Here is a 13,567-nt window from a genome sequence, read left to right as displayed (position 1 = left end):
GCATTTTCTTTACTGAAACCATTAACACAGAACAATTCAAGGTTCATCTATTAAATTATGTACTAACTAATATGTTTTCCTAGACGGATGATTTGGAACCAGCTCAGCTTCCAAAGCAATCCCAGAATTGATTAAGTCCAAATAATTCCCAGTGCAATTTTGGCTGCAAGGTTGACAGAGATTCGGAGTGCCCGAGCATACTGCGGAGTACACGGTTCATTATGGGTGGCATTTCACTCTGCTCCTACAGGTTTTCAAGAAAAAATAAGTCATAACTGGTGAGACACAGTGGAGTGAGTTTCACTCGTTTAATTTAGTTTAATTCCCAGAGGAGGGCAACGGAGCAAGTGTCCAGAAGATTTACAGGCCCTACGATGTACCATATAGCTCATATGTCTCCATAACACAATCACTATGATTCTTACATATACTAATGCATTATATAAGCTTGCAATGCAATTACAATGCACTCATCATGCAATTATAATGGGTTAATGAAGCTTGTAATGCTGTTTGAGCAACACTTCAAGTGTTAAATTGAACCACAATGGCTTTTACACAGACTTTTTAAATAACAGTTTAAATAATGAGCCATCCCTCTAAGTTCTCAAATCATTTGTCTTTGTTTTTGTCATCTTTGGCAAAGAAAAGGACTAGAAAACTAAGACCAGTACTTGTACTGGTGTTTAAGGTTTAACAGCTGAAAAATGGTTGAAAAAGCAGTTTTACTTTCTTGTGATATTCTGTAACTGCAGCCAGCCTTTGGCAACAATGCCTGTGAATTAGTGAAGGCATTTTTATATGATTACTCTCTATTGCGTGATATAGAAGTTGATTCTACAACATTTCTCATTTTTTCTGAATTATTTCATGCTTACGTTATGACATCCTGTTAGCTTGGTAGCTAAACACAATATATGCCCAGAAAACATTAATTTTACTTTTTTTTTTCAAGAATTTATGCTGTATACTTTGTGGAACATTGTATTAGCATTTGTTAAGCATTCTAAATCAGAATGCCTGTTAGTTAGCTATTTCTTGGGTTAAACGAGATGATATCTGCAGAGCTACAACTCTGTTGTGGCTCTTTCTAACCTTGTTATCATATATTTAGATTATGTGCACAGTAATTTTCCTCGGATCTAAAGGCACCAGGCATGGTTGCTAGGAGGTTTTCAACATTTAACTTTAACTCATTGTAACTACTTTATGTCCTGCTGGGTAGTGCATCATTTTCTGTGAGATTGGTTTGTTGCATGAGAACCATGTATCTCTAAAAGATTCATATTTTCATGTGCACGGAAAACAGTCCTGTTTTCAGCTTTGAGATAATGCACTTTGCATCTAATCCAAATGTTTTCCTTTTGCATTTTTTATTAAATAAAAAGAGGATTTTCTCAATCCATGAAGGAACACTTTATTTCTGTCAAAAAATTAAATTCAGAACCAGTTTGGAGATGACCAATTTTCATGAAAAAAAAGTCTTTCTAAGGTAACTTCTAAATAAAGCTGTCAGGCAAATATAGTGGAGTACAATATTTACAATATTTAATATTTATTTACATCTGAGATATAGTGGAAAAGTATAAAGTTTAAAGTTGGCATAAAGTTACATACAGTTGAAATACTCAAGTACCTCCAATTTGTACAGTTTTGAGTAACCAGACTTGGATACATTCCACCCAGTGGTTTAGTCTTGTTTATTGTAGTTTGCATAATATGATGATCTGCACTCAACCTGTAGACATCATTAGCACCACCACGCCGACACATGCAATACATGTATTCACACATGACTGAGGGGAAATCCAAGACTCGGTATGTGTTGTCAGAATGAAACACTTTTAAGCTAATTTTCAACCATTTTCATAGTAATTTACGAGTTCATACATGCATCTATTTTGTTTTCAGGTGAATCTGCTCTGTAGGTTTACGGCTGTGTTATTTCTATAATATCGCTCATGTCATCTATATAAACAATATGGTTAAGTGTTAGAATATTATACTGAAGTAAAAATACTCATCCCAAAATCAAAAATACATATTTTTCCTCTGACCTGTCGTAGGCTTGGCACGATACCAGAATTTTAAACTTGCAATACTAGTATACCTCTTCTGATATCATTAGATCATGTCTTTTCTATAGTTTTGGCACTTTTGATACTGTCGAATGTTTGTCTTGGAATACTTTTAAGAATGTCTAATTGAAAAAGTAAGTTTCGACAACCGAAGCTTGTAGTGTTATTTACAAATTTAGATTGTTTTGCTGTTAGTTGCCAGTTTTGGAGTTACTGGGTGTAGAGATGTCTGAGAATTGTGGCGCTTAAAGTGCCAAAAAAATGAGTTGAAAAATCAGCAGTGTCCCTTTCCAGAAATAATGACACAATTCTTCAAGATAATCCACAGACCGTATTGTGTTTCATGTTGGAAAAAACTTTGTTTCTAGTAGAAAAAAGAAGCTCCAGTAGATTATACCATAAAAAGAAAGTAGCTCCTGCGTGAAACTGCTCACAACACAGTCTGTGGATTATCTTGAGTAACCAGGTCACGATTTCTTGCTGTTGAGTTCTTCAGATGTTTTTTTTTTTTTTTTTTTTGGCAGGCGAGTGCCATTTCGTCTCATTATTTTTGAGAGAAAGCAGGCACCTCACTCACTGTCACACCAAAACTATTTAAACTGATAAATAGCACTACGGACCAGGGGAAAAATATGTATTATTGATTTTGTACTTAGAAGTCTACACCACTGATTAAATCAAATCAATATTTTGGCATTAACTTTTGATTATCTTTAAAAGAGACAATGATGATCAGGACATAATTTTGCTGTTGTTCATTTTCAGGCACCTCTGTGTTGCAAGTCACAGCGACCGACGCTGACGACCCCACGTACGGAAACAGTGCCAGAATAGTCTACAGTATTCTACAAGGACAGCCATATTTCTCCGTCGACCCCAAAACAGGTGTGGTATTACTGCATGCTTGGGAAAAATGCTTACACAAAGCGAGCGCCCCCCACCCCGCTCGTGCAAGTACGGTGACCATAACTATAAATGGGAGCAATAACTTTCTTATAATCTCTATTGTTGATCTCCTGAAGTGATCGAAAGTGATGTGTTTATCATGCTGTGAAATCTGTGCACCATACGCTTCTACCAGCGAACATCCTGTCCTGTTATTGCGGCACGTCTGACATCATAAAAGCTAAAGCAGCCACAGTAGAGTTATGGACTACCCATACAGCTGCTATATTGTTGAGCACGCAATCTCCTTTTTGTGGGCCATAACTAACTCCTCAAGGGTCAAAGGAGACATTTGTAGAGATGCCTTCAGAAAGCCATTGTTTCGTACCTTTGGAGAGGAGGTAAAAAGCCACAACAGGCAGTCTTTTCAGAACCCATCTTTTGTCTGAGAGGACGCTGCTGGAATCTATTAAATGTTAATAAACCTTCTAAAGTGCAAGACATATAACTTTTATACGATGTGAAAAATGTCTTGCTGTGAGTGTGTGCATGTCTGTTTATTTCTGATCTCTCTTTGTCTCACAAAAGAGTGTGTACGTGCATGTGAGTGTCTGAAGTTTTTGCATGCAAGCCTTTGCTACTGCTGCTGCTGCTGCTGCTGCTGCTGCTGCTGCTGTCTGTTAACATGAACAACAATCCACTTGTATGAATTGATTCATTGCTGTCTGGAACAACTATTGGCCCCTTTGAGACCATACCACCCATGTAAAACATGAATTCTTTGCTGAATGAGCAACACAAATGAATTGCTGAATATTTTGACTTTACCCTGAGGGGAAAGGCAGTGGGGATTGATGGAGCAATTTCACAGCGGTGTGGTTAGCTGGAAGCAATGCCAATTTTTTGAGTGGAAACTGGGCTTTCACACACACACAACGCCACATATTTTTTTTTATCGACTGTACGTTTTTGTACAAACCTCAATTCCAAAAAATTTGTGACTTTGTGTAAAATGAAAATTAAAAACAAAGCGTAATGATTTGCAAATACTTTCTGACCTATACTCAATTGAATACAAAACAAAGAAAATATATTTAATGTTCAAACTAATGGACTTTATTGGTGTTTTAAATGAGATGCCTGCAACACATTCCAAAAGAGTTTGGACAGGGGCATTTTTTCAACTGTACTATTCATCTTTCCTGTCTTCTTCTTACTTGATAAACAGTTCAATAGTCCGGGGTCTCTGTCATCATATTTTGCGCTTCATAATAAAAAAGGAAAGACAGGTCTTGACTGCAGGCAGGTCAGTCTAGTGCCAAAACTCTTATACTATGCACCCACACTGCAACATGTGCAGTGTGTCTTAGCATTGGTCTTGTTGAAACAAACAGAGAACCCTGAAACAGACGGATGGCGGCATGTGTCGCTCCAAAACGTGTATGCACCTTTTAGCATCACCACAGGTGCTGGCCTTTGAAATTAGTGCTTGAACACATCCAACAATCTAAAATATGGACTCGTCAGACCACAGCACACCATTTCACTTTCCGTCAGTCTATCATAGATGAGCCCAGGCCCAGAGAAGTTGGCAGCATTTCTGCATGTTGTTGATATATGGCTTTTGCTTCACATGGGAGAGTTTTAACTTGCATTTCTAGATGCAGCCTTGTGTAGCCGACAACAGGTTTCCCTCAGGTTTCCGAGCCCTTAAAATAATATTCTTATATAAACATGTAGGTTTTTAATGCAGTTATGCCGGAGGGATTGAAGGTCACCAGCATTCCATGTTGGTTTTCAGCCTCACCCCTTACATGTGGATATTTTTCTGCATTCTCTGAATCTTTTAATGATATCTTGGCTTGTAGATGTTGAAACCCTTTAATTCCTTGCAATTGTACATTGAGAAATATCGTCCTTAAACTGTTGGACTATTTGCTTTGCTTTTGTTTATATTTTAGTCAGCATCCCAACTATTTAGGGATCAGGGTTTGTACTTACCTTACATTTTGACTGTAAAATCATTATTACAGGGATTTTCTTTCCTTTTTTTCATATGCAAAGGGATTCTGGACACATCAGATGGCTTGTTTTGCTTGAGCTGACTCGGCATCTTGTCTGAATTGTAATTCAGCGTGGGGCGTGCAGAGGAGTAGGGACGTGATCGAAGGCCTAGCCAGCTGCACTCTCTGCACAGCACTGTTCCACCCACACATACTAATTTATACAAGTCGGCAGTTGTTTTCGCCACTGGCAAACCACCCTCCTCCCTCAAATTAGGACGAGGAACTCCAGCGGTCAGTGGAAAATGTGCACATGGAGGCAGTTGCACTTGCATGTGATCTTTAATATGCTAAGCCAGAGTCTTAAAGCAGTTGTGTTGGCATGCTGCCACAAATGAGCACCACGCTGGGGAGCTGAAGCTGCTCCTGCATCTGTCTCACAGTACATTAGCTTGCTTACACCTCCTCGTATCAACGTGTACCTGGCTCCCACGATGCAGAGACTGTACAGACACTGTCATGGGGAATTCATATATTATTAGAAGGATTAAAAGAACACACAAACACAAAGACAAATGCACCTCTTCCCATCTGACCTTGGTCCGGTGGCCTGAAACAGCAGTGACAGATTTTACAAGACCCATGAGGTAGAAAGAAGGATCATTTAAGGACAGAGGGTAATGATAGCATTTGGCCTGCACATATGGTGCCGAAGGAATCCCCAAAGGAGCGTCTCCAACTTGACCCAAATCCTCAGCAAGAAACAAAGTGAACAGTTTTACCTGTTTCCCGGCTTAGCGGTTTGATCATCTCAAACCCACCAGCGACTGAAATGACTGGCCTGTCTGACTGTTTGGAAATGGTATGTCACATTTACAGGTGGAACTGGAATTTCCTGTTTATATCTTAAAAATGTTTTGTCACCATCTTAAAGACCCTGATAAAAGAAAATTACAGTAAATGGACAGGGACAACTATTGCCCAGTAGTTAAAATGAAACAAAACAGTATATAGAAATGAACAGGAAATATGCTCAGCAGCAGTACAAACCAATATATAATGATTGTCAATGCAATGATCAATTGTCTTCTAACATTAACTTTTTTCTCCTTTCTTAAATTTAGGAAAGCAAGACTTAACCAGCCTATGAGCATCCGTCTTATCCTGTAGGTCCAAATCATTCAATCTAAGATTAATTAAGGCATTTTAATTAAATTAATTAAGACAAGATCTAGAAAGATTTTGTGAAGCACATTGCCTCCACATTGTGACAACTGAAGTATTATTTTGATATAGTGTAAAGACACAGATCAGTAGAGATAAGTTTCCTGCATTCTCAGGTTTAATTTTCTAGCCTCACATCAGAGACTGAACCACCAGTAAGTCTCTTAAATATTTATTACCAAAGAATATTCCCAATTTACCAAACTAGAGACATATTCAATTGCACATTCAAAGTCACGTAACTAAGACAGACATGTTAATAGCTCAATGCGAAATGACGCTGTGTTCATACTTCTTAACTGACTAATTAACTCAGAAGACAGCATTAAGGCAGCTGCTCTTCTCCACTGGAAGCAAGATTCAATCATGGATGTAAAATTGTAATTGATGCATCTATGATGGTGTCACGCAGCATGCGAAAAAAAAAAAAAGGGGAGACAGGAATTTAGGATTAGATTTACTCCGCTGAAGAAATAAATGAGCATGACACAGACTTTGTAAAGACAGAAATATAACTGATGCAACAGATAATGACGGAGGGCCTGAGGGGAAAAATGTGGGCAGGAGAAAACAAATGTGGCAGCTCTGCACTGCGATGGAATAATTTGACATTCCAAAATATTTTGTGCGGCCTTACAATTCTTTTTCATTAATAATGTCTCAAAAGCAGTTAATAAAAATGTTGCCTGTAAGTGCTCATGTGTGATTGACATTTACGTAGCTAATGAGATTGTTGCTCATTCTAACAACTGTACTCAATGATTACTGTGTCAGCACAGATTATATGGTGGGGTGAAAGAGTTACATTTTTATCCCAAACAACTGAATGATGTTTGACATTTAATCCGGTATGCTAAAGGTCCAGTGTGTCAGATCTAGGCAGATTTATTGGTAAAATATGGTAGAAATGGAGCATAGAATTCATACAGAGGGCTTCTTCCATGGAGGCCGCCGTGTTGCTCCACCATGTTTCTACAGTAGCCCAAAACTAGTCTGACTCCTGCCATTGGTAGCTTGGTTTCAGTCGGCATTGCAGCATCTCCTATTTATGTGTTCAAAGCCCCTAGAAACATCCTCTGAGATAGCAACATACATGCTGTAAATGGCAAATTAGCACCTGGGTTGCTTGCTTTTGCAGGGAAACTGGTTGTTGCATTCTGGCCTTAGCTCTGTGAAAGACGGTTGTGGTCGGTTGAGAAAAATACAAACAAAGCATGGCGTTTTTTCATTTATTGCAGAATATAAATGTGTGGCACCAGACCTTTCTCCAGGGCTGAGCGCTGAGGAGAAAGGTCTGGCCATGTGGGATAAGCCCAGAACTGACAAACCAAACACTGGCTCTAGGTACAGCCTTTCATGTTTTTCATGAGTTTCAAGGCCACCCTAAAGTTCTCCTGCAGGCTTGGAAAAGGAAGGTCGAGATGAGCGATATTCGGTTGGTTGCAGTCTGCAATTTGACCACTAGATGGAGGTGGGGGACTCAAGTCACTTGACGAGACTCGAGTCAGACTTAAGTCGCAAATATAAACACTTGAGACCTTCTTGACTAACACTGATAAAAGACTCTTAACTTGGTACTCATGACTTGAGACTTGACTTAGGGTGCAGACACAGCAAATCCACTGACTTGCCGCAACAGTAACTTCAGAGTTCCTCCACCTTTTCCAACAGATGTGGTAAATTATGTATTTATATATCCTTTATCTGTGCAGAATGATTAGGCCCTATTTTATTTCATTACATTATATCAGATGTTATTGTGTTATAACAACCAAAATTATTTTAAATTGTGGTAGAATTATATGGAGGGGATACATATTACAGGAAAACACAAGTTTCATGCTTCAAAATGTGTCACCTGTCTGTAAGTAGACTTTGCATCCAATATAACCTGGCCGAGCCAAAATAAATACATATAAAACAAATCATTCAGTCGCAAGATATTAAATTCAATAAAATCTTTTTCATTTTCAAAGCAGTTGAAACATCAACGTCCTGGCAGGTTGTTGCCTGCCTCCCACTCACTGTTCACTATTCACTGTTCACACACGGTGGCAAATGATTCTTGAGCGAAATTGTTTTCATTTTGGGCAAAAGGTCAAAGCAATTAGGCTCTCTCCGTTTTTTTTATTTCTTTGTCTAAAAAAGTGAACGATTCAGTCAAAGTGGGATTAATAATGAAAATAAAGCAATTACAGTTTCAAGCAGCGTCAACCACATTATCCAAAATCCAAGCACTTTTCCAATCTTGAAAACGCTACAATAAAATTCAACTGTTTTCAAGGCACTCATACAAACCCTGTAATTTGCTTGCCAAGGTTGTTGGCTTGTTAACTTGCTAACGGACTTGCTTGAGGCTTGAGTGTTAAGACTTTAGACTTGTTTGTGACTTTCACATATGTAACGTACTCCCACCTCTGCCTCTAGGTGCCAATAAAGCCCACACATTGGTTCTTTAATAGTGCTTGACAAAATGGGCTGGCTTAAGAGACCTTTATTTAATGGTGAGTTTGGCTGGTCTTTTTATCATTAATGAAGAAGTCATTAAGTCAAGAAAAATGTAAGTAAAGAGCAAATGGCAAAGTATATGTGCTTGTTAAGGCTAAATTTGTCACATTAAAACGAGTTAGCTGTGTACTATGATATAATTTTAGTACCGTTTACTAAGAAACCGACATTCCAGCTGCTTTCACTCGAGTGTTAAGATGAGAATTGATGAATGAATGGTTGAGTAGTTTCAATCAATTAAATCAGTTAGTCAGAAATCATGCACACCATGCATGTATGCAACATCATAGGCTTAAATATTAGACCCAAAAATGTCACACAAAATATCAAAATATGATTTTAAAACTCTCGACCTCTGGTAATTCAAAAGGACATGGTGTCCCTGGCGTTGTAGGAAGCACAATGGAATGTAATTTAGAGGTGAGTATAGATTATCCACTTGTTGGTTGGTGAAGCACAGAGACTCTGCAGGTTTCCGTTCCGACCGCACAGTACAGCCACTAAGGCCACTGATTAGTCTCTCTACTCTTTTTGAAGGTGCGATAATCAGTGAAATCTCCTTGCTGCGGTATGTGATTGGAGTGAAAACCTGCAGGCTCTTCTTTCATTACCATTTCTGGCTCACTCTCTCTCTCTCTCTCTCTCTCTACTCGGGGGTTACGGCATGTGGAGGCAGCAGTTGAGAAGCAAGTTTTAATATTCACCACCGATTAACAGGAATTCTTTTTTTTTCTAGAAATGGATTTTCAAGGATAAGTTCTACAATTGGGGAAATATGCTTATGTGTTTTGTTACCAAGAGTTAAATGGGATGATTATCAGTTCCTGAACAAATTTCACTTAGCAAACACCTATCACTATCAGAGCCTGGCTATAATGCATGCATGTCTTCCTGTCTCCTGTAGCAATTATTTGAATTAAATCATGAATCAGGCCCTTTTTTGTGTCATTATTTTCCTCAGAAAACTCCAAATATTCAAGAGTCCGCTGTCGCTGCAGTTATCTAGATCAATGCTTCCAATAGTAACAGACTGCAGGAAGACCCTGTAAAGTTCCATGAACAGGGTCTATAACACTTATATAGCTGTATTACAGATGAGTAACTCTAGTAAGTAACTCTTTCACACTGCTTGTTTTGTCCAACTAATAGTAGCTTTGCATGAAAAATGGCAATTACCAAATAAGTGCCAATTAATGTGAAATAAGCATGTGACCTGAGAATTGGAATTTAGAATCATAAAGAGGCAAAATCACCAAGCAAAAGGAGAAACAGAATCAGTTAAAGTCCAAATGATAACCAACCCTGTTCATGTTTGTATGTTAAATATGATGTTAGAACAATCAGTTGATTAGCTTAGCCTAGCATAAAGACTGGAAACAAGTGGAAACATCTAGCCTGATCTGTCGACTAGCCCTTCAAAAGCTCCACTACCATTTTTATCTTGTTTGTTTAACCCATACAAAAAACCTTCTGGGCCAGGAACAGTGGTCGGTTTTTGTACGAACAAGATAAAACGTGTTATTTAGTAAATTTTAGAGGTGCTGGTGGACTGTTGCTACAGTCTGCATTGTTTCAATTATTTTCCTCTCCTGTTGCTGATGCAAAAATACATTTAATTTATTTCATCACTGGAGTAGTGTGCAATTAAGATAATTACTGGCAGTGTCATAACATAATTTTAAGTTTTGAGTCAAGTACTTAAGTAAAAAATACTGATTATTCTGTTCAGGCAAAAGGTGGTTATGATACACAGTAATGAAATTCATCCATGTCACAGCAGTCCTTTTGAATTTTAGGTCCATTATTTTTGATCATCTGACAAATAGGGTCTATTAAATAGGGTGGAAATTAGACTAATTTTCAAATAAGCCAGAATTATCATTAAATTATTGTGCTTTATGCGTCTGTTTTTCAGGATGGTGTTTGAATAAATTATTAAAAGTGTTCATGAGACAAGAAGTGGGTAAAATAATGTCTTATTAATTTAAAAAAATCATCAGAATAATTGGTAAAGTTAGCTGTTAGATTAACTGACTAATTGTAAAAAGAATAATTTGATTAATCAGTTGAAAAATTAACAGTAGGTGCTTCTTGAATAGTCTCACTCCTAACTTGTCAGATAACAACAAAATGCTACCACCCCTCTGCAGCTCATGCAGACGTGGACAGTGCCAGTAAAAGACACCCCAGGCTGTTGACATAGTATACAGGGGGACAAAGTTCCCATACAAAGGAGGTTTGGTGATAGTGGACGGATTGCTCAAACAAGCACACCCCAATTATTAGCTTATTCTAAGCCTAATCATGTGGTTTTTGTGCCTAAACCTAACCAAACTGCAACCCTTTCACAGCGTTAATCACATTTACATCACATTTTTATACAGCAACCAAAAGGTACTTTCTGCCTCGGTATCAGATGCAGGGGGGGGTGACATTTTGTCGGTATGTGACACTTGGGATGAGAATGGCCTGTGGGAGCTTCATATTAAACGGTTAGATATGAGAGTACATCTCAGCTAACTTTGCACAGAGTTAATAAGTGTAGACTATTTCCCAAAATGTCAAACTATTCCTTTAAATTCTTGCATCTAACAAAGAAGTTGGAGAGGTTTGTTGCAGTCAGGTTTCTAACAACAGCATCAAATCTGGCCAAGGTGTCCTTTTCAAAAGATCCTGAGCCCCCTGCCTGCTGCTTGTGTTGTGACTTGTCTGGGGATTTTGGCCAATAACAAGAGCAGATGCACAAGGACGGCCGAGTATCAGACAGACGGACTGAACCTCTGCCTGCTCGCTGAATGTAAATCACACAGGATAGAAGTTAAAAATGGTGCCTGGATGTACGTTTGACAGGTTCGCTCTTGGGAAGATCCGTCACTTTTTGTCAGAGTAATGTTAGATTATTAGCTCGCCATACCACCAGACTGGTTATATTTGCTCACTGTTTTAAGAACATTCGCTGCAATGCCGTCTTTTTTTGATTACATGGTTTGCAAATCTCTAAACTGCAAGCCAGCAGTTTTATAAAGAGATCCTATATCTCAGCAAAAGTACATCTTAGACGGCGGCTGCATTTATCCTTTTTATAGTCGGGTCGTAACTCCTGTCTTTCCCATCACTACTGTGCATCTGTCACTTACCCGCAGAGACATCAAGGTTGTTCCTCTTGAGTCTCATAGTTGAATGCCCCCCCCCACCCCCCTCCAACCCCACCACACATCTGTACTCACTCACACACCCATGCAAGGACCCACACACATACACACACACACACACCACACTGCAGAACCCCTAAGTCCCTTTTGCCTCGTAAATAGGCTAATTTCTCTGCTGATCTGGGATTTGGGAGTGTTCGAGTTTATTGAAGGAGCTGACACAGATCAAGATGTTTCTGCGGTTCATGGATTAAGTCTTACCACTGGTTAGATCAAGGGAAAAGCTGTCACTGTGTCAATCAGTCCTGATGCAGCGGTCCAACCAATTATTCTCAATCAGATATGTGATGCAATCTATAAGAAGTCTTTGCAATGTTAAAAGAAGAGGTCTACCTTTATGATTTCTATGATTTTTATAGCTGCTTTTGTTGGCGTTATCTACCTTTTTTTCCTCCAGAAAACGCTGTACGAGTGCAGACACACAGGGATAACATCGTATTGGATGGGCCAAAAACCAAGATTCCTGAAGCTGGAGATTGAAGAGCGCTTTAGTAATCTCCTATAATCCTTTTTGTTCACCCAGGAGATTGTCCTCCTTTAGAAGTTTCCAGCCAGACAAAGAGGTGGATAGTGTGATGGTATCAACTCTAATAGACTGGGGAGGTTGAGGAAAAGGCTAACCACCTCGCTGTGTCAAATGGGCCCAGGTTCAAGGAAGTCAGCTCTTTCTCAATTATTTTCTAAATTAACTGACGAGCCCCATAGAGATTTAGCCGAGACTATCTGAGGTATTATGGTTCAGAAATGGTCGGGGAAGGGAGTTCAGGGGTGTGATCTTCATGTCAAAGCACCGACATACCTTTCAGGTACTTGCACTTGCCAAAGAATACCCCTGTGTCCTTTTCTGTATTGTTAAAGAATTTCAGTTAAGAATGAATGCAGTTCAGTGATGGTAGGTTTGTAATGTGCCTGCATCAGCCGTGAGAGAATTTCTGCACATTCACCCCAAAAAATAAGTCTTTGGATGAACTCGTTTACCTTCATTTAAGAATATCGTTTAACTGTGTTAGTCCAGCTATTGTTTTATCAAATACTGCCAAAATAAAATAACTAATTAACTCCTGCATTAACTCCAATTAATATTTTATTAAATATACCTAAAACAAAACAAAAAACTGTCAACTTTAAATAATTATTTTTAAATCAAACATAGCCAAGCTAAATTGAATACAACAAAAATAAAATTATATCTACCACTAATAAAATTAAAAAATAGAATTACATTAACACAACTAATATTTATCAAATACAGCTAAAAATAAAATTATGCTATTAACTCCAGCTAATATATAAATATAGCTAAAATAAAACAATTACTTTAACCAAGTCCATTTTTTAATGTTTGTCTGACTCACAATAATATAATAAATTGGAAATAAAACAAGGTGAAATTCTTTTTCATTCAATCCTCCATTAAAACACACATGAGACAAAACCTGGTTAAGCCGTTTGGAACTGCAACAATTAAATTGATTATGAAACATTTATTAAATTGTGGCAAATATTTGATAATCGATTAATGGACTTAAGTATTTTTTAAGGAAATAAATCATAATATTTTCTCTGATTTCAGCCTCTTAAATGTCACTCAAGGACGATAATTTGGGCTTTGGGAAACAATGATAGAGATTTTTCACAGTTCTCTGACATTTTATAA

The 13,567-nt window shown here is 38.1% G+C and overlaps 1 protein-coding gene across 2 annotated transcripts in view; it reads left to right on the top strand.

Moving 5' to 3' along the window:
- LOC146307791 (cadherin-18) overlaps nt 1-13,567 on the top strand; it is a 167,993-nt gene that overhangs the window by 95,690 nt on the left and 58,736 nt on the right. For both annotated transcript variants that reach the window (XM_084746854.1, XM_084746853.1), the window contains one exon: nt 2,844-2,963. In XM_084746854.1, the coding sequence (XP_084602980.1) occupies nt 2,844-2,963 (120 nt within the window). The remainder of the gene's footprint in view (nt 1-2,843; nt 2,964-13,567) is intronic.

The sequence above is a fragment of the Lutjanus erythropterus genome, chromosome 21 (genome assembly GCF_056507025.1).
Source record: "Lutjanus erythropterus isolate fLutEry1 chromosome 21, fLutEry1.hap2, whole genome shotgun sequence".
Lineage (NCBI taxonomy): Eukaryota > Metazoa > Chordata > Actinopteri > Lutjaniformes > Lutjanidae > Lutjanus > Lutjanus erythropterus.
This window is presented reverse-complemented; position numbering and strand designations above follow the sequence as displayed.